Below are 22769 nucleotides of genomic sequence, written 5' to 3' on the forward strand. Positions count from 1 at the left end.
ACCAGCTCAGAACAGGCATCACGCTTCAAGGCCTGTCCACTGCCCCTGGAGTGGGCCCCCACGAGGTCCCCAGGGTCACACACACCCCCAAGGCGGGGACGGAGCTCTGCACAGGAAGTCCTTCTGGGGCAGGCCCAGAAGCCCCTGCTGCCCCTTCAGTCCTGAGCAGCCATCCTGGGGGTGGAGAAAGCAGCTGGGGCAGGACGCATGGGCCCCTCCCTCAGCCCCCACCCACAGCTCTGCAGTCCTGTGCAGGGAAAAGCCACCACAGCCTGGGAACCAGGAGGCCAGGGCCGCCACGGTGGTTCAGCCTCTCCGGTGTGCAGCTGTCCGTTAACACTCTGGGCTCTGAGCCACCGGAGCAGGAGCACCAAGCTCCCCCAGCACCCGACCCCTGGGCACAGAGCACACGCCCACAGCTGCCTGAGCTGCAGGGAGAAGCAGTCAGAGGGCTGGTGCTGGGGTCTGGGCCCGTGACCGTGACAGCAGGGCCTGGGCCGAGAGTCGCACTGCTCACAGGTGGAGGCCTGTCACACAGGCTCCAGGAAGACAGGGAAGGAGCAAAGGAGCACCAGGACCAAAGATGGGGAAGCAGGGCAGCGCCACGGCGTGGGGAGCCAGCACCTGTGCACACCTCACCTGGAACCGTGTGAGGATCCGCCTCCTGCTGCGGAGACGAGGCGACCAAGCGTCAGGGCAGACAGCCAGTCACCCCCAGCCACACACAACACACACTGCAGATGCTCGCTTGCCTGACTCCAAGTCCACAATCACTGTGCAACCCCACAGAAGGCTGGGGAGAGCACCCTGCAAGCAGGACAGGATGAGCGCCCAGAGCCCAGGGTCAACAGCACATGAATGAGATGCAATGATTTAGATGTTGTCATGTTTTCCTACTCTCACTGAAAACAAGCCAGATTGGAAGTAAAATCACCCGCTAGCAGTTTCTAGTCAGGATGACACAAATGTGGTCCCATCAGTCTCACTGAGAGCAGGATAGGAATCCTGCAGTCCTGGGGGTCAGAAACAGGGGCCATCACAGTCGTATCAAGTATGAGTTCTGTACTTAATGTATTAGTTAGTGTTTAACTTGGGTCCCCAAGACACATCCTTAGGAGAAAAGAAAGCAAATCCTTTTTTAGCAAGACCTCCGCTTTCCACAGCCCTAGGGCACAGCCAGTCACTGACGGCCGGAGGGAAGTGCAGGGAGGGGCACGGCTGCAGCGCAGTGGGGACAGCCGGAGCGGGCAGGGGCTGGGAGGGCGGCTGAGTGTTACCTTCTTCCCCGTGTGTCTCTCCACCATGTCGCTGCTGGGAGGAGACTCTTCTTGCTGTGGTGCCTTGGGACACCCAGCCTTGGGCATCGTTCTTTCCCCTCACCTGATCGCCATCTATGCCGCCATCGCCTCGTCATCAACCATCTGCTCCAAAAGAGGACACACAGATTAACACCGAACTGAGAAAGCCAGGGAATCTCAAACTGCAACAGCCCTGCACGCCAGCAGCTGTCTGGCCGGAGCCTTGCTCCCCACCAGGAACTCCCAGAAAGGACCTCCTAGGTGGTCACCCCATGATGAAGAACACAGGGTGTGGGGCAGCATTTCAGGACTGCAGAGAGGAGGCACTCAACAGGCAAAGCAGGCCAGGTCCCTGGCCCCGCCCTGTGGGATCTGGCACCCCCCGTGCTCCACAGGGTCCCTCTCCCACCCCTCCCGGCCGGCGTAGTCACGCCCAAGGTGCAGCACCCTGAGGCCCAGCAGCTCATGCACCTGCACTCTCAGCCACAGCCTCAACAGCCATCCACCATCTGGGAAAGCAGCTCCCTCCCCACACAGCCACCAGAACCAAGGGTAGGATAGGAATTCCTCTGCTTTTCAGAAAGCGCCAAGCACACCAATTCCCTAACTTCTCTGGCCCAAATGACGTGTTCAGAAGGCAGCCATGTGACACTTCTGACAGATTCTCAAGAGGGTGTCCAGGCAGCCTGTGCCCTCCAAGCCAGACCCTGCACATGGGCCCCTCCACTTCCCAGGAAATCCCAGCACATACACTGGACTAACTTTCTGTTCTGTATTTTATGGTGTTTTGAGGTCCTGAAAAGTTTGCTGTCTGGGGAGAAACTGCCCCTCCCAGAACTGCCCAGACGGCTCCTGGGCTCACCTTCCACTCACAGAACCACCAGCTACCCCTTTATTAACTCACACACAAGCACATATTTCCCCAAATGTTAATTATGCCAGCCACCAGGCAACTAGAGAGGCCACCGTACCGCCCACAGCCCTGGGTCTGGACCGGACCAGGCCCAGCTGTTCACCAGTCCTGCCTTCCATGCAGAGAAGTCCAGAGCAGGCACTGGCCCAGGCTTGCCTCCCACTCCTGCCTCCTGCCCCTGGGGGTGTCCTCCATGTGAGCAGGTTCAACTTCCTTGTTTCTGCCCATGGCCACAGCAGCCTGGCCAGACCATGTCTAGCATGGACATTCCTAGGACACTCAGCCCCTCTCCACCTTGCAGGCCTGCTGGACCTCCACTGTCTGTCACCCCATCTTCCTCAACGCCACTGCCTTTCTCCACATACGTTACTTGATGCATGGGGTTGGAGAACATTTCACAGACAAACCACATGGCTCGTCTGGTCCTCTCCCTGAGGGGCGAGCCGGTGTGCTCTGCCGTTCTGGATGGGTGTGCCTCGTAACTAACTCACCTGGAGCTGGATGGCCTCTGTTATATATGAGGGTGGCTTCTGAGGACACTGCAAGCATTCTGTAAGTGGGAGTTCACGCCCGGTGTACCCACACCTCCTGGAGATCCTGCCTTTTTTCCATGTGAACTGATAGGATTTCACACAGCACCCTCCTGGTACATACCTGACCTGAGAACACATCTAAATCTGTTCTGGGGAGTGGGTGAGGCTGCCCAATTCCACTCAATTCGGCACCTCCCTGCCAGCACAAAATACAGGTGTGAACAGGGCATCTCCAGCAGCAGAGGCCACAAACTTATTTTTTCTCTACTGGACTATGAATTCTGCATTCTCCTCCAGTTTTCTCTACAAAACTGGAATGCCTCAGCTGGAGGAAAAGTGTCTCAGAGCTGGACCTGGGTTGTTCAACCAGAGTTGGGAATTCACCTGCAATGTTTCAGGAGAAATCTAAAAATTATCTGAAGTTGATGTTTCAATCCTGCCTGCCTGCTCTCATGACGGAAAAGTCGATGAGAACAGTCACAGATGTTCAGCCTTCCTGCTCCTGGATGTGAGCACACTCCATCCGTGGAGACCACGCAGGGAACGGGGCTGCCACAGTGCACGACCCACGATTCCTGGACCCAAACTGTGCGTCTAGACCGGGAGGGCACACGGACAGCTACTTCATTCTTTGCACTGATTCTCCTGGTTGTCCCCAAGCTGGCCCTGCCAAGTGGCCTCTGTTCAAAGTCGAGTTATGAGCCTAAGCTGAAAGGCTGGCTGCCCTTTCCTTCCCACCCTCCCTGGTGGAGGCAGCTCAATGGCTACTACAGAACAGCATGAACAGGACAGCCCATCTTTCCAGAACAACTGTCCCAGTTCCCAAAGCCGGATCCTTCTCAGAACAGCCTCAGGAGCCAGGCGGCAGAGGAAGGGGTGATGCTCGTCTGAGGCCTGGCCGTGCAGGACCTCCAAGGAGCCCCAAGAGGCTGGGCCAAGCTTGGAGGTGGATGCCCAGCTGTGCCGGGAAAGGGCTCTCTCTGCTCACACAGCCCAGGACCAGTGACAGACGGTATCTGAAAGGGCAAGTCGCATGCACAAGTGGCACCTGCAAGCCTTGCACAGTGGCCTCAAAGGTGAACTGTTTCGGAAAGCACTTTGGAAAGTGTGGAGTATATTCCAATGCTGGTTGTCCCGGCTGTCATTGTACTAGAATTGAAACCTCGGTGTGTGAATCTTTGGGTCTAACTCCTCAGGCCCAGGATCTACATGTGCCCCTTCTTCCATAGGCACTGTCTCCCCATACAGGAGACACTTGTCAGTATTGCCATTGATGTGAACAATATGCCCGTGTGAGAGGAGACACCTGTCAGTATTGCCACTGATGTGAACAATATGCCCGTGTGAGAGTGGCCCAACCTCGCCGGATGGATCACGGGGTGTCATGTGCTGGCAGGTGACCCCGCATGCCGTGTCCTGTGCTCACTCCGGAAAAGGCCGCTGTCCTGAGACGCTGCCCCCTGCCAGGGACAGCGGAGTGTTGCCAGAACTGCCCTGTTTTCTTTTCCACAAGACATGTTTCTTGAGTCCCACTTCACAATGGCGGCAGAGACCTCCTGGGCTACCTCACTCTCGGGGCCCCCGTGTAGGTGGGGTGCTTAGTTGCTGCAAGCACCTCAATTTCCAGAACGAGTCAGGGACACGAGGATGATCAGGATGGCTACCGGCTCCTGGGGCCTGGGACCTGCCAGCACTGGGCCCACTTCCAAAGAGCAGCCCCCAAAGTGGGGGTTCACGGCACTTTCAGCATCTAAGGCACAGAGCTCAGATTTGCCGGTGGCACATTCCCATCGAGGTTCCAGAAGAGGAGCTGGCAGCCTCACAGGACCCGTCAGGGGGCAGCACAGCCGACGGGCCTGGGGCACTCTAGCTGCTGTTTTCTCAACGAACAACCAGGTGGGCCCAAAGGCCAAGATGCACAGCCTCCTCCATCTGGTCCCTTGGGCTCCATGCCACCCTGCACCCCTGCATGTGTCAACCTCCCCTAAACTGCAGGAAGGCCACCCAGCAAAGTGAAGGATGTGGGCAAGGGGGGTGCCCGTGGCTGCCATCAGCACCTATGATTTTGGGGGGCAGGGCAGACCCCACATGTCAGCAGGCAAGGGGCTGCTGTCGTGTGGTTCCTTTGTGAGTGCTGGGGCTGCCCAGATACCCCAGGTCTCCCTGCTCAATGCTGGGAAGGCCAGGCTCACTGACAGCCGGCACAGTGCAGACAGACTTCCCTTCTAGAAAGTTCTGTGGATCCCTCAACCTGGGTTCTGGGGCTTTCTCACAGATGTGCTCCACGGCTGATCACAGCCCAACAGGTGACCACTGGTCATCACCCACAAGGCCCATCTTCTCCCAAGAGGTGGCCAACCCTGGACCTGACCGCCTCAGAGGCCCCCATGGCAGAGGACGCACATGGCACCTGCAGTGGGGCGCATCTTCCCTGCAGACACCAGCAAGTTCTCTGGAAAGCACACGACGCCCAAGCTGGGGCTCAGAGAAGCAGCCGGCTGACTGGCAGCCACGTCCCAGAGCCCAAATGAAATGCCACTTAACTTGGATGTGACCATGAGCTGTCTGCCGCCAGTCCCAAGGGTGCACTGGGCACCTGCCTGCCCTGGGCCCTGCTCTGTGGGCTTGAGCTCAAGACCACCTGCTCCAAGGCACTGGCAGAAGAGCCATGACAAGCCTGAGCGCAAGGGTGACAAGGTGTGCCACGGCCTCGTGCCAGTGAGGGTCACTGCCAGCCCCAGCCCCACAGAACCCGTGCAGGGCCTCTGTCTAAGCAGACCATCCCGAACACTGCCCTGTCCCCCGTTCTCGGGCAGGACACAGTGTGCCTGAAAGGGGATCCCCACAACAGCCTGATGTGGGGCAGCAGGTACCCTGAAAGCACCTGGGCTCTTCAGCCTGACCCTGCCTTTTCACGGGGCTCATTAACAGCAAGACACTGTGGGGAACTGGAGGCATTCTTACTGGCCTCTTGTGGGTCAGAGCTGGGGTTCTGGGTAGAAAAAGCCAAGCTCATGAGAGTTCCCACAGGCGCTGTGGCCCCATGTCCAGGGGACAGGGAGAGCCTGATCTAGTTGCAGCATTTCTGGAGGACAGGGCACACTGGAGCCGGACACAGGGTCAGCAGCCCCCAAGGCGCCTGGGCTGCTGAGCTGCAACTAAAAAGCAGGCAGGCAGCCTGCAAGGAAGACCGGTGTGGACATGTGGCCAGGAGGGCAGCTCAGAGCAGACACAGGCCACAAAAGATAAAGAATCAGAAGCAATCTTAGTTTTGGGAGAAAATCTGAGAGAGAACAAAAGATTCAGGCATTAAAAAATGAGAAAAAAGGTAAGTTGTGGATGATCAATCCCAAAAGCCCAGTCATACCAGGCAGACGTTACCAAAGAAATAATGAAGAAGAATAGCCTGAGACTGACTGACTCTTCATATGTGAACAGTCCTCTGAAGGCAAACAGCAGGCTGGCCTCCAGAGCCGCCCACCAAGGGCAAGACAGCAGCAGAGCCCATGTCCTCTGCACCCAGGTGCACTCTGAATGCCAGCCGGCAGTGGCCCTGGGAAAACCGCCTCCAGACTCAAAACACCAACAGCCTGCTGTCAACTGGAGTAGAGGCACAATAGAGACTCTTTCAAGGGTGCAGGAAAGTGAGGTTAACCACCCCTGCACCCTTCCAGAGGGGTTGGCACATTACAGCCCCAGGGCAAAGCCTGCCCTGCCTGCCGGTAAGAAATGAGAGCTAAGAATGGCTATTATATTTTAAATCCTTGAGGTAAAAAGAAAATCAAGTCCAGTATCTTGTAACAAAATTGCACAGAATTAGAATTTCTGTGTCCGTATGTAAGGTTTTACCAGACCAGGACCACACTGAGCCTGCCGTCCTGGCCAAGACCCCCTTCTCTGTGAGGGTGGGCAGCAGAGAACCCAGGCCCAACATACTTCCCGCCCGGCCCCTCCTTGTGCAGGGGATGCCTGGAGCCCTTTCAGGGCCTGTGGGGCCCCTGCTGTTTCCTAATAGGCGTCATGTGCCTTTCCCATGGGGCTGCCATACGTGCAGGTGGGCAATGGGCCACACCCCAGAAGGCAGAGAGGTTCTTGCCACCCAGTCCCCACTGCCACTCAAATACACTGGAACAAGCCACTGTCACCTAAACTGACCTTGATATGACAGCAGAAACTTTCAGTTATTAAATTGCAAACCCTGGCCCGGTGCTTCAGATACTCTGACAAGATGAGTCTGCATGAGGTGCGGCTAGAGAAGCGGCACATGCGTGAGCTGCAAGTGAACCGCTGGGCTCTCGTGAGCACAAGCCCTACTCCAGACTTATGAAGAACTGGGGGTCAGGAAGCTGTTTTCTCAAGAATAAACAGAACGAGTATATCACTTCAAGGGAAATTAACAACATTTGTGGCCAATAGTAAAATTAAAGCTTCCGAGTGAAATCTGAATTCTGGAAGACTTGCGTCCACCTGCATTAGCCTGGCAGCACCCCAGTGTTTAAAGGTGTTCTGTATGAGATAGGTGGTGATACAGAGTGTAATAATACTTTAAATAATGTGTAATAAAATGTGCCAGCCTTTGGAAGATCTGCATAACCCAGGGACCCAACACTTCACAAATGACTGGTACGGGACATCACGGAACCACACCCAGGAAATGACCCTCCCATGCCAGGGGCACATCAGTAAGATGCGACCTGTCAGTGGGGTTCTCAGAGCGTGAGCCACAGCTCCTGGCAAAGAGGCGCCCACGCTCACACGACGTCCACACAGAGTCTCCCTTTTCCAATTACGTGTCTGCGAGAGGCTTTTCATATAGTTTAAACAAAGCAGCAGAGTGCGGCTCACAGAGCACAGAGGCAGAGAGCAGGACCCAGCTGCCTTTTATGAAAGCTGACATTAAAGAGATCTGCAGACATATGGGACAATGCCACTCTTGTCACTAAATTCTTAATTTTTTTTTGTCAAATAGGTACTTCTCAGTCAAAATTTATGTATATGTAATACTTTATTATTTTTAAATGAGTATTTAAAATTTTTCTCAGTTATACTTTTTAAGACAGTATTTTAATGCAGTAACTCCAAAGCTATAACCCACATAACAAAAACTTGGGGTGAGGGATTGGATCAAAGATGGCGGCGTGAGAGGAGAGACAGAGGCTTCCTCCTAAAACTGGATACAATTAGAAAATACAGTTGGCGCAACTAATCCTGAGAGAGCAACAGGAAAGAGGACGGCGCCAGCCTGCACACACCTGGAGAAAAGAGCAGACCTCACCGGACGGGGTAACGTACCAGAGCTGTGGCCCAGCAGGACCCGAGCCCCTCCCCCACCCCAGCTCACCAGCAGGAGGAAGAGAAACAGACCGGGGAGGGAGTGGAGGCCTGGGACTGCAGAATACCTAGCCCTGGAGAGCTGCTCTGGGGGCATGAACCTACATAGCATGGTGCTTTCATCACACTCTTCTGATTATGGGGTTGGAAAGCTGGGACAGGCGAAGTTCCTGGGGAGACTGGGATTCCAGCCGCTTGTGGAAAGCAGGGATCCATATCCCGCTGCTCTGGGACAGAAACTTATACCTGTGTGCCTGGCCACTGGCTCAGGCAGTGGAGACAGGCACAGCAGCCAGGAGGCGGGGAACAGCTCTTTCCTCCCCCCAGGCACCAGTACAGCTCCCCTGTGACCCCCGACATTGCTTCAGGGGCTGAGCAGCTCCAGAGTAGAGCTTCTGGACACAAGAGGGCGCCATATACAACTATGACACGCCAAAGGAACCTGGTCCAGAGTAAAATTAATATAACTCCGAAAAAGATTTAAATTGCATGGACCTTACAACTCTTCCTGAAAGGGAGTTCAAAATAAAAATCATCAACATGCTAATGGAGGTATGGACAGACATCCAAGAACTCAGGAATGAATTCAGGTCGGAGATCCAATCGTTGAAGAGCACGATGGAGGGTATTAAAAGCAGGTTGGATACAGTGGAGGAGACAATAAATGAAATAGAAACTAGAGAAGAAGAATACAAAGAAGCTGAGGCACAGAGAGAAAAAAGGATCTCTAAGAATGAAAGAATATTGAGAGAACTGTGTGACCAATCCAAACAGAACAATATTCGCATTATAGGGATACCAGAAGAAGAAGGGAAAGAGAAAGGGATAGAAAGTGTCTTTGAGGAGGTAGTTGCTGAAAACTTCCATAGACTGGGGAAGGAAATAAGTCTCTCAGGCCATGGAGATCCACAGATCTCCCAACACAAGGGACCCAAGGAAGACAACACCAAGACATATAGTAATAAAATTGGCAAAGATCAAGGATAAGGACAGACTATTAAAAGCAGCCAGAGAAAGAATAAGATCACATACAAAGGAAAGCCCATCAGGCTATCATCAGACTTCTCAGCAGAAATCTTACAGGCCAGAAGGGAGTGGCATGATGTATTTAATACCATGAAGCAGAAGGGCCTGGAACCAAGATTACTTTATCTGGCAAGATTATCATTTAAATTTGAAGGAGGGATTAAACAATTTCCAGATAAGCAAAAGCTGAGAGAATTTACCTCCCACAAACCATCTCTACAGTCTATTTTGGAGGGACTGCTATAGATGGAAGTGTTCCTAAGGTTTAATAGCTGTCACCAGAGGAAATAAAATCACAGTAAAGAAAGTAAAACAGCTAATTACTAAGCAAATGCAAAATTAAATTAACTATCCCCAAAGTCAATCAAGGGATACACAAAGAATATAGAATATGATACCTAATATATAAAGAATGGAGGAGGAAGAAAAGGGAGGAGAAAAAGAAAAGAACCCTTAGATTGTGTTTGTAATAGCATATTAAGTGAGTGAGTTAAGTTAGACTCTTAGATAGTAAGGAAGTTAACCTTGAACCTTTGGTAACCACGAATCTAAAGTCTTCAATGGCAATAAGTACATACCTATCAATAATCACCCTAAATGTAAATAGACTGAATGCACCAATCAAAAGACATAGAGTCACCGAATGGATAAAAAAACAAGACCCATCTATATGCTGCCTGCAAGAGACTCACTTTAAACCCAAACACAGACGAAAAGTGAAGGGATGGAAAAAGATATTTAATGCAACTAACAGAGAGAAAAAAGCAGGAGTTGCAATACTTATATCAGACAAAATAGACTTCAAAACACGAAAAGTAACAAGAGACAAAGAAGGACATTATATACTGATAAAGGGGTCAATCCAACAAGAAGATATGACCATTATAAATATCTATGCTCCCAACACAGGAGCACCCACATATAGGAAACAAATACTAACAGAATTAAAAGGGGAAATAGAATGCAATGCATTCATTCTAGGAGACTTCAACACTCCACTCACTCTGAAGGACAGATCCACCAGACAGAAGATAAGTAAGGAGACAGAGGCACTGAACAACACATTTGAACAGATGGATCTAACAGACATCTACAGAACTCTACACCCAAAAGCAACAGAATACACATTCTTCTCAACTGCACATGGAACATTTTCAAGAATAGATCATATACTAGGCCACAAAAAGAGCTTCAGTAAATTCAAAAATATTGAAATTGTACCAACCAGTTTCTCAGATCACAAAGCTATGACACTATAAATAAAGTACTCAAAGAAAATGAAAAATCTCACAAACACATGGAGGCTTCACAACATGCTCCTAAATAACCAATGGATCAGTGACCAAATAAAAACAGAGATCAAGCAATATATGGAGACAAATGACAACAATAATTCAACACCGCAAAATCTGTGGGACACAGCCAAGGCTGTGCTAAGAGGAAAGTATAATGTAATAATACAGGCCTACCTCAAGAAAGAAGAACAATCCCATATAAGCAGTCTAAATTCACAATTAATGAAACTAGAAAAAGAACAACAAATGAGGTCAAAAGTCAGTAGAAGGAGGGACATAATAAAGATTAGAGCAGAAATAAACAAAATTGAGAAGAATAAAATAATAGAAAGAATCAATGAAAGCAAGAGCTGCTTCTTTGAGAAAATAAACAAAATAGATAACTCCCTAGCCAGACTTATCAAGAAAAAAAGAGAGTTTACACACATAAACAGAATCAGAAATAAGAAAGGAAAAATCACTACGGGCACCACAGAAATACAAAGAATTATTAGAGAATACAATGAAAAATTAAATGCTAACAAACTGGATAACCTAGAAGAAATGAACAACTTTCTAGAAAAATACAACCTTCCAAGGCTGACCAAGGAAGAAACAGAAAATCTGAACAGACCGATTACCAGCAAGGAAATTGAACTGGTAATTAAAAACCTACCTAAGAACAAAACTCCTGAACCAGATGGCTTCACCGCTGAATTTTATCAAACATTTAGTGAAGACCTAATACCCATACTCCTTAAAGTTTTCCAAAAAAATAGAGGAAGAGGGAATACTTCCAAACTCATTCTACAAGGCCAGCATCACTCTAATACCAAAACCAGGCAAAGGCACCACAAAAAAAAAAAGAAAATTACAAACCAATATCCCTGATGAACACAGATGCAAAAATACTCAACAAAATATTTTAGCAAACCGAATTCAAAAATACATCAAAAAGATCATCCATCATGACCAAGTGGGGTTCATCCCAGGGATGCAAGGATGGTACAACATTTGAAAATCCATCATCATCCACCACATCAACAAAAAGAATGACAATAACCACATTAATCATCTCCATAGATGCTGAAAAAGCATTTGACAAAATTCAACATCCATTCATGATAAAAACTCTCAACAAAATGGGTATAGAGGTCAAGTACCTCAACATAATAAAGGCCATATATGATAAACCCACAGCCAACATTATACTTAACAGCAAGAAGCTGAAAGCTTTTCCTTTAAGATCGGGAACAAGACAAGGATGCCCACTCTCCCCACTTCTATTCAACATAGTACTGGAGGTCCTAGCCACGGCAATCAGACAACACAAATAAAAGGCATCCAGATTGGCAAGGAAGAAGTTAAACTGTCCCTGTTTGCAGATGACATGATATTGTACGTAAAAAATCCTAAAGAATCCACTACAAAACTACTAGATCTAATATTTGAATTCAGCAAAGTTGCAAGATACAAAATTAATACACAGAAATCTGTGGCATTCCTATACACTAACAATGAACTAGCAGAGAGAGAAATCAGGAAAACAACTTCACTCACAATTGCATCAAAAAGAATAAAACACCTAGGAATAAACCTAACCAAGGAAGTGAAAGACCTATATACTCTGAAAACTACAAGACACTCATGAGAGAAATTAAAGAAGATACCAATAAATGGAAACACAGCCCATGTTCATGGATAGGAAGAATTAATATTGTCAAAATGGCCATCCTGCCTAAAGTGATCTATAGATTCGATGCAATTCCTATCAAAATACCAACAGCAGCATTCTTCAACAAACTAGAGATAATCGTCCTAAAATTCATATGGAACCACAAAAGACCTTGAATAGCCAAAGCATTCCTGAGAAGGAAGAATAAAGCAGGGGGAATTAACGCTCCCCAACTTCAAGCTCTACTACAAAGCCACAGTAATCAAGACAGTTTGGTACCGGCACAAGAACACACCCATAGACCAATGGAACAGACTAGAGAGGCCAGATATAAAGCCAACCATATATGGTCCATTAAAAAATGATAAAGGAGCCATGGGCATACAATGGGGAAATGACCACCTCTTTAACAGCTGGTGTTGGCAAAACTGGACAGCTACATGCAAGAGAATGAAACTGGATTATTGTTTAACTCCATACACAAAAGTAAACTCAAAATGGAATAAAGACTTGAATGTAAGTCATGAAACCATAAAACTCTTAGAAGACAACAAGGGCAAACATCTCCTGAATATACGCATGAGCAACTTCTTCCTGAACCCATCTCCTCCAGAAAGGGAAACAAAAGCAAAAATGAACTTATGGGACTACATCAAGCTAAAAAGTTTTTGTACAGCAAAGGACATCATCAACAAAACAAAAAGGCATCCTACAGTATGGGAGAATATATTTGTAAATGACATATCCGAGAAGGGGTTAACATCCAAAATATATAAAGAACTTATAGACTTCAACACCCAAAAAGCAAATAACCCTATTAACAAATGGGCAGAGGATATGAAGAGACGGTTCTCCAAAGAAGAAATTCAGATGGCCAACAGATACATGAAAAGATGCTCCATATCACTAGTCATCAGGGAAATGCAAATTAAAACCACAATGAGATATCACCTCACACCAGTAAGGATGGCCAGCATCGAAAAGACTAAGAACAACAAATGTTGGCGAGGTTGTGGAGAAGGGGGAACCCTCCTACACTGCTGGTGGGAATGTAAGCTAGTTCAACCATTGTGGAAAGCAATATGGAGGTTCCTCAAAAAACTAAAAATAGAAATACCATTTGACCCCAGAATCCCACTGCTTGGAATATACCCAAAGAATACAACTTCTCAGATTTAAAAAGACATGCACCCCTATGTTCACAGCAGCATTTTTTACAATAGCCAAGAAAAGGAAGCAACCTAAGTGTAAAGAAGATGTGATACAATATACAATGGAATACTACTCAGTCATAAGAAAAAAACAAATCCTACCATTTGCAACAACATGGATGGAGCTGGAGGACATTATGCTCAGTGAAATAAACCAGGCAGAGAAAGACAAATGCCAAATGATTTCCCTCATTTGTGGAGTATAACAATGAAGCAAAACTGAAGGAACAGAATAGCAGCAGACTAACAGACTCCAAGAATGAACTAGTGGTTACCAAAGAGGGTGGGTGAGGGAGGGAGAAGGGGACTGAGGGGTATAATGTTTAGTTCACATGGTATGGGGGGTCACGGGGAGAACACTGTATCACAGAGAAGGGACACAGTGGATCTCTGGCAACTTGCTGCACTGATGGACAGTGACTGCACTGGCGTGTGGGTGGGGACTTGATGATACGGGTAAATGTAGTAACCACATTGTTTTTTCATGTGAAACCTTCATAAGAGTGTGTATCAATCATATCTTAATAAAAAATTGGAAAAAAAACCAAACTCGGGGTGAGGGGAAGGGGTGTTCTCACTATTCCTCAAGCACCATATGGGAACCCAGCCCAGTTCTGAGCACCCCCGCAGGAGAAACACGTACAGAGCGGGCACTGGAGACTGTGCCAGCCCGCAGTGACACGAGGCTGCAGAAGGACCACTGCACAGGAGCAGGTGGGCTTAAGGGAAGGAAAAGGAGGTCTTAAAAGAAAAATAACTCATGCAAATAGATGTAAAGCTGAATGGAAGTTACTTGAAATCACATAAATACGCATTAGTAAGAGAACATTACAGTAAGTTGCAAGCTGAAGCAAGTGTCAGAACAGCACAATGCTGAGACGGTGCTAACCGACGGAGCACAGCCAGGAGAGAGCCGCACCCTCTGGTGAGCACCGCCTGATGGCGGGGCTGAAGGGCGGCCTGCCCATCAGCAAGGACGGACAGCCTGACGTCCATGCAGGGAAACATGACGACGCCCACCTCGCACAGAGGTCAATTCCAGATAGATCGCAGACCTGAACATAAAAGGCATGGCCACTGAGCCGCTAGTCGGCAGCACAGGAGAGCAACTTCACAGTTCCACCGCAGAGAGAGCTTCTGACCAGAGGCACTGACCATAAAGGGAAAGTCTGGAGATTCTGACACTTCAAAAGCAGCCAGTTTAATTCATTGAAAGTCATCTTCCCACAAAGGAGAAGACAGTATTTCCTACACATACAACTGACAAAAAGCTCGTATCCAGAATATAAAGAGCATCTACAAATCAGTAAGAGAAAGACAAAACTTCCGATACAGAAATGGACGAGACTTTGCCCCTTACAACTGAGGAACCCCAAAAGGCCAGTAAACAGATGTAAAAGTCACCAAATTCATTAGCAATTGGGGAAATGCAAACAAAAATCAAAATACAGTATCAATTATCAGGGAAGCTGTAGAGCAAAGGAAACTGATAGCTCCTGATGGGAGTGTGAAGCAATGCTGCTGCCAGTCTGGCACCATCTGCTCAAACTGAACACACAAATGTCCCCTACAATCCAGCAACTTCATCCAGAAGTGCAAACACAAACACACCAGGACACACGGCAAGAGTGTGCTCCACAGCAACGTGCACAAGGCCCACTGGCAATAAAACAGCACCACACCAGCATGGACAGTACACTGTGGTAGCACATATCCATGAACAGGTCTCACAAACAATGAGAAATACATGATGGATTTACATAAACTTCTGAAAACACAAACCAGTGCTTAGATATGCATGCTGAGATGGCACAACTATTAAAAAGTAAGGAAGTGGTTGCCGTGGATAGCTGGAGAAGGGTGGAGGTGGGGGTGTTTGTACATGAAGGTTACATGTGCATTCTTTGTGACAACTGAATCATACATTTTTACTTTGTGGACTTTGGGTGTCACGTCACATTTTACACTTCTCTATGAGGTTCAGACAACGACCCCACCATTGCCTCTGCAGCACTGGTGGGAGCCCAGGACTCCATGAGGCACTTGTTTACAAGAGATGCCTTCCAAGGAAGGGCAGAGACGCTGTGGGGTGGGGCAGGCCCTTCTGGGGGTATGCCTGCCACATCCAGGTGAGTCAGCCCCTACCATACACCATCGGCACTCCATGCCCCTCCCCGGGCGGTCTGACTATATAGCCAGGCAGACCAAAGGAGAGAAGACAAAGGGTTTAGTACAAGCCTAACACTTTAGACATAAAGGAACATCTTCCCACTAGAAATCCACAGCAAATTCAAATGCCAAAACAAAACAGACCACATGATGTAGCTTCACCATGAGATACAGTGTTCATTATTTTTAATTCTGCCCCACAGTGTATGAGCATGTTCCAGACAATTCTAACAAAGGTAATGTGCATGTTACCTCTCTCTTTGGCCTCTCTGGGTATGCTGAGCACACGGCAGGACACCAGGGACCCCGGTGTCCCGTCTCGCAACCCCACAGTCCACAGCGACATGCCCGCCACACCACCTCTTCCGTGATGCCACCCACTGTATGTGACCCCACACCAGCCTCTCGGCAGTCAGGACACACGTCTGTGTGATGCAGCCAAGTGGGCTGCAGAAAGGCCACTGGACATGCGGCCTCAACACGCACACTGCACACCAGTGCCCCGCCCTTGCCAAAAGCACTTCAAGACAGATGGTTAGCATCAGCTGGCCCTCCTCCATCACCCGTCCACGTGCACCTCTGCTTGTTTGGCCACTGCATCCCCAGAGACTGTCTGCCCAGCACTCTCTGGCAAAGTGCTGCCCCATGTGAGGCACGGTGGGGCCATGTGCGGACACCCCCATCGTTTTCGTACTTACACACTGACGTGAGGAGCTCAGAGCAAGGCAGCAGAGCAAGCCTGTCACATCAGAAGCATCCCACGACCGGAGCCGCCGAGACAGGCCTTGAATTGCCAGAGCCAAAGTAACGGCTTATTTCTCCCATCTCCATGGCCCGCCAGCACAAGCCTGGACCTATGCTCAGCCTGTGTTGGATCCCAGCCTCAAGAAGTAAGTGCCTGCTCCCCAAGCTCACTGTCTCACGCAGGATGTACCAAACGCCGCCATAAGAGAGCCTCCTGGGCACCAGTGTGACCATGTCACCACACCATGTCCACCACGGGACACCAAAGCCTAACTGGCTGCCAGGACACAATGCAAGCAATGCCCCCCAGATGCCTCCTCCACTGGGCTGGGGTGGGCACCTCTGCAGCCCCCAAAATACCACACCTCCCATCTGCAGCCCTGCACACCCATTGCCCCAGACCAAGCCACTCGCCCTGTCCTTGTGCTCTGAGTGCCTGGCCCTACACAATCTTCCTGCAGGGCCACACAGTGATGCCCCAGGATGAACCCCAGATGAGACAGCCACTGTACACGGGGCTGTTACAAATGCCGACCTGTCTGTGCTTAAATACTCCGTGGTTTTCTAAGGCAGAAGGCCTTTTGCAGAAGGCGGCTGTAATTAGTAACAACTAAATCACCCAGAAATAAACCCATAACAAAGCCACCTCCTCCCCCTCAAAGTCACTGCCAACTGGCCTATGTGCCAGGGGTCTCATCAGATTCAGGAACACAGAGCTGGGAAAGGATAGTGTCCCCTGGCTCCCAGACAACACACCCACTCCAAGCCTTCACAACGACAGGTTTCACAAGCAACAGGACCAAGGACCCCAGTCCAAAGACTTGCCTGGAAGGAAAGCCAGCAAGGAGGTTTCAGTCCTTGTTCCCATGGTTAAAGAGGATGAAACTGAGTGAGTCTGCATTTGTGGAAACAGGAGGTGCACATTCCAAGTGGGGGCCCTTCCTGTGTCACCAGAATGGGGCTTAGCATGGACCTGGCTGAACATTTAGGACACAGAGGCTGACCAGCCGGGTGGCCACAAAAGCTGCTCACAGAGGAGGCCAAGGCCCTGCTGCCCCCCAGCTGCAGACAGCATGAGTGCACGTGAAGTCCCACAGTGCAAAATGAGTCCTGTGCTTCCTCCAGAACATCGTGGGCAGACCTCCTGCTCTGCTGGCCTTCCCAGGGGCACTGGCATCAACTACCAGGCCACGAAGTGCACTGACCACAGCCTGATACACAGCAAGTTCACCTTACGGAACCAAACAAAAGCTTCTGCTAGAGGGACAGCAAAGTGCCTGGAGAAACTCGGTTGTTTTTTCCTTATTAACAGGGCCTTAACTCAGAGAATACATTTAAAATATATTTACCCAAATACTCTACTTCGTGGAAGGGAGCAAAGCTGTTCCATGCATGGCAGCCATAAACTGCAGCTGCCCGAGTGTCCGTCAACAGACGGAGGGAGAGCAAGCCGCACGGTGATCGCAGCCCGGGAGACGGCTCAATGCTAGACCACTGCTGAAACCCAGGGCCCCCCAGACAGGCCCCTGAGAGAATGTGCAGAGGAAAGGGCCCCGCAGACAGGCACCCGCCTTCTGTACGGTGTGATTCTGTTCAGGGTATGGAAATGGCCTGTGTCTTGGAGGCGGTGGGAGTTACATGGGTGTGCACACTTACACTCACACCATACACCTAGACCCTGTCTTATTCATGTCTAAATTACATATAAATTTAAAAAGGAATAAAAGATAAACATTTTCCTCAAGAAAGCATCAGAAGTGTATTGAATGGTAGCTCCCATCCCAAAAATACATCCATGTATACTGTGAAATCAACTTATATGGGAAAAGCACCCGTGTATATGCCACTAAACAAGGATCTCAAGATGAGATCATCCCGGATAGTCGGGGCAGACCCTGAACTCAGTGACAAGTGTCCTTTTGAGAGGAGGGGCCGTGTGAGGACAGAGAGCAGCCTGGAGCCGCACACCTAGAGGTCGAGCTGGGGACGTGGGGGCTCTGCCCCGCGACCCATGGAGGGGGCGTGGCCTTGACAGCACCTCCATCTCAGACCTCCGGCTCCAGGACTGGGGACACACGTCCTGTGGGGCACACGTCCTGTGCTCCAAGCTACCCGGTCTGCGGAGGGTATAACAACAGCCTAGGAACCAACACATGATGCGAGATAAAGAAACGCATGGACTGTCTTGTGACTGACCACTTGCTCCCTGAAGCCAAGATAAATGGCTTCCCCCAGGCCCTTAGGCTTTGATGATACTGCTGATGCGTGCACCTCGCATTGCAGGCCAGCAGAGGCTGTCCCTCCTGCTCACTGTGGCCCCTGAGATGACGTGGCATGAGCTTCTGCGATGTCCCCACACAGTGGAAGGGCCTCAGCCCTGGGCTGCTGACTGCTTGTCTTCACCGTGTAAGCAGACTGTGAACATGGCCATTCCATGCCCAGAATGCTCACCAGAGAAACTGGGATTTGTTTACAATAAACTCAAACATGTCTCTGTTGAGCCCAAAGTAAGAGGTTTGGCAGGCACTTGCTGTAGGAGGAGCAAGAAAGAGGACTCCCTGGAGGAGGAGGTGCTGGGAAGGACCCAGCCTGGGCCCTGTCATAGCTCAGACCACCCCCAGCCCAGGCTCTCCTCCCTCCAGGAGGTGTGAACCCAGGAGCTGGGGACCATCTCCACACCTGTACATGGTCATACAAGTGGCCACATCACACCCTCCGTAGTGCTTCCTGGGCTGCAAAGCAGGAAACATTTGCCACCTGTCCCTTCGAGGAAAAGATGACAACCCCAGCACTAGACAAAGGCGAGTGAGGTCAGCAGTCACGGACGGAGCTAGTTTCCCACAAGAGTGCTAAGGTCTACTGAAATGGAGAGGTAGAGATTGCTGGGGGGAAAACACAGGTTACAAAATAGTATGATCTCATTTTTGTTAAAAATTTGTAACATATGATATAAAATATTACTACTTATCCAAGAAACAAGAGTCTGGAGGCTATTAGCACAGATGACCCAAGCAGTGGGAGTGCATTTTTTAGAAATTCTTATTTGTATTTTCCAATTTCCACCATGCATATACACTGTTTCTGTAATCTGATTATGGAAGAAAATAAAGAATTTCAAAGTGCATTAGCAATGCCTTGTTTGTGCAACATTTTATGTGTTACTAATCATTCTACCTACATGATCTGGACTAAAAACCCCGTTGACGTGAAAAATTGGAAATCCACACAGTGCACAAGACATGCCCAAGGCTGGCCTGCTGCAAGGTGCTCAGGAAGACTGGAGCGCACCCCAATCTAGAAACTTCCTTCATGCCACCTGTCAGAGCCCCTTTCAGTTCATGATCATAATAAAAGGTGAAGTTACACTTCTAAGGTAAAAAAACGTACTGGGTAACAGAAGGGCCCTGGGCATGCGGATCCCCCCTGGGTGCAGCCAAAGGAGCAGGACGCAGAGCGAGCTTGCAGGCTCACCCGCCAATCTAAAGAACAAAATACTCAACTCTGAAACTTAAAAACTGTGAACTGTTCAGCTGCACCAAAATCTGATTCTAAAGCCCTGGAATCCACATGCTGCACCACAGTCCAATGTGTAGCATGTCCAGTGTAAAATCCCTGGAAATTTGGAGTAACCCCCCCTAAATTTGTTTAAAATGGGTTATTATATTATTTCCACATAAATATTTTCTATCCTTGTCACTTGGTAACAAAGTAACAATGCTAATATTTTCACTGCAGTGTTTCAAGCGTAGAGATGCATGAGAAATAACAAACAAAAGAAAGCATACCAGTCACTCCCGGGTGTCTTTGCAGTTTAGGATTCATGACATTTTTACAGGAAACACTGCACAAATCCTCTGCACCTTTTCCCTCCAGATAATGCTTTATTAGCTCTACTTTTGTTACATGTCTTTCTACTGTATTTACTGTAATTGCAGAGTTGGTACTCACTGTCTGAAAAACACCCTCTCTCTTGTTGAAGGCATTTGTTTTGCTCAACTCTTTGGTCCTACAAACACAGCCACAATGAACACCTGTCTATACACACTTCTTTACATGCGTATCATCTAAGTGCTTCCTTTAAGGTTTCCCACCAGAAATGGAACTGCAAGAAATTATCTGTTAATGCTTTTAAAAAGCCGATGAAACTTCACACTATATAGTCATTCACAAATGTACCCCTTTTTACCTCTGATTAAAGCATGTCTTACATTCTAAAATTATCAAGAGTTCTTGGTTAGGAAAGAGGGAAAGGTATTTGGCATGGAACAGACTCTTTTTAGGAATGATATTAAGTTCTGCAAAAAGAGTCAATAATCAAGACATTTCATGTATACAGAAACTGTAAACTCAAGTGATAATAAGAGGCTTGCCCTGACAAAACATCTGAGACAAAGTTTAGTGATAGTGCAACGGAAGGACAGGGGCCCGAGGCCTGAAGCTCCAGAAATCACACAGCACAAGAGTGGACACGTGCATTTGCCTCAGGAGGGGGTCTGCTGCTTTCACCCAATCCTTAGGGAGTCCGTGACCTAAAAAGGATTTAGATGGCCGTTTTTCCTTCCTCAAAATGCACAGCAATGTGGCAAGTGAATAAATAATGGCACCTGAGTGGAGCATTAGAAAACACTTTACTTTCCAAATCCAACGGCCAAATAGACTAACAATTTACCAATATACCCACAGGAACATAATTATAATATAAATGACTTCAGACTTCTTTAACCCAGAAAAAAATAAATAAGCCAATTCCTCATAACCCAATTCCTATGAGTAATGTTTATATGCAATATTGTAAATAAAAAACAGAACAAAACAGTATTTCCACTGGGAATTTCTAAAGCCCAAGCCCACAGTTCTGTTTCAAAGGGAATAAGCAGGGGAGACCCAGTGAGATCGGACGGCCTGAAGCAGCCGTGAGATGGGAAATGGAGGTGGATGTGCAGACAGTGTCCTTCTGCTTTTCTACATCAAACGCATCATAAGGCTTCTCTTAAGTTCTCAGGGAAAGTACTCGGGCAGTCAAGCTGAAGGTGACAGAAAACACACACTGCAACGGGCTATCTGCAGATTTGTCCAGTGCACCAAGGATGCCCTCTTGTGAACAGACCCCACCAAGCCGTGCCCACCTCTCAGAAGGACTGTGTGGGTGTGAGACAGGCTCGTCACCTTAGCAACAGCTCTAAACATATGTGCAGTGACACCAGCTGAGTTCTGAAAGCTGTAAATAGAGGATAATGGCATAAAAATTCCAGATTAAAGCAAGGACCACCCACCCCTTCCCCTCTCTACCTCTCCCCCACCCTAAAATCCCAATAGCGACACGTGAAAGAATTCCATGCATGCAGTGCTGTTAATCCCCAAACACAGCAACTCTGAATAACTATGTATCCACAAAGCAAAATAAGGCCCTTGGGTTAATTTTCTTTGTGCAAACTCGTGCGCGGCCACGAAGTAGCCACGAGAAAGCAGAGTCTGTGGCACCAAACAATGAGCCTGACCCAGCGGCAGCCCCGCAAGGACTTCAGGGCCTTGGCTGACCCCGAGTCTGCTCCCCGTCCTCCTCCCACATGGCCCAAGGTTCCTGTGACTGGCTCGGCACCTGGCTTCAAGCCCAAGGTGGTAATGCCAGATCTGCAGACAAAATCACAATGGAATGGGAGAAAGGCGTGGGCACCGGACAGAAATGGCGGCGGCGTGACCTACCGACTCACAGCACACGTCCATCCCATTACCTTCGCTCTTCTTCCAGAAGTGATGCAGGGAAAAGAACATGCTTTCTCCTCATTTCCCTTCTACAATGTTTTTAAAGGATTTTACAAAAAACTAGGCAAATAAATTTTCAAGCATGAGCTGACATTTTTAGGAGAAAAAACAAGTGATATTTCATGTTGCAAAAATCTATTTTTGGGCCCTACAGATATATACTTCTCGGTATAGTCATCATTAAAATCAAGTACTAAATATTCCAAGGAAACACACAACTGCATGTTAAAACTGAGATGTTAAAAATGTTCTGAGAAACTGCTTTTACAGAATAATCAAAACTTTTCTTTATACAGTGTCTTCCCGATGACCTACCTCCAAACGGCAAAGGGGTGGAAAAAAGGAAGAGGCAAAGGGGAGGAGGCATCACGTGTCCAAGAAAAGACAGTGAACTCTGCACTCAGGGTGCAAACCAGTAGAAATGATGCACTCATGTCTAGTCACAAACTGAAGTGTGTTTTGTTTAAGTGACAGCTAAGTTCCTCGACATATACAGATCAATATTTATAAACTCCACACTTTGCGTTAAAGATCCAACCATTTAAATTCCATCCGCGTTTGTCTTTTATGTGTACGTCCTAAAGTCAGCTGAGCACGCAGCATCCCCACGCGTGTGGGCTGGGAGCTGCAAGCCCAGCACCTCACCTCAGACAGACACACTGCTACAGAGAGCCTGTCCAGGAGGGGGCACAGCGCCTCTGCATGGACAGTCAGCTCTGCCCGAAGCAAAGCATTTTATAAGCCAGACACGGCACTTTCACAGAGCAAGATTAACAGGTATATCCCAGAGACTCACAGCTGATGTTTTTCAGGAAGCACCTCCAGCTCCGCA

General features: G+C 48.7%; 1 protein-coding gene across 8 annotated transcripts in view; it reads right to left on the reverse strand.

The window, feature by feature from the left end:
* ANKRD11 (ankyrin repeat domain containing 11) overlaps positions 1-22769 on the reverse strand; it is a 161783-nt gene that overhangs the window by 36568 nt on the left and 102446 nt on the right. For 6 of the 8 annotated variants that reach the window (XM_073226800.1, XM_073226798.1, XM_073226802.1 and 3 more), the window contains exon 3: positions 1278-1421. The exons of the other annotated variants lie outside the window; for them this stretch is intronic. In XM_073226800.1, the coding sequence (XP_073082901.1) occupies positions 1278-1364 (87 nt within the window). In that variant the 5' untranslated portion in view covers positions 1365-1421. The remainder of the gene's footprint in view (positions 1-1277; positions 1422-22769) is intronic. 8 annotated transcript variants of the gene reach the window in all.

The sequence above is a fragment of the Manis javanica genome, chromosome 17 (genome assembly GCF_040802235.1).
Source record: "Manis javanica isolate MJ-LG chromosome 17, MJ_LKY, whole genome shotgun sequence".
NCBI classification, from domain to species: domain Eukaryota; kingdom Metazoa; phylum Chordata; class Mammalia; order Pholidota; family Manidae; genus Manis; species Manis javanica.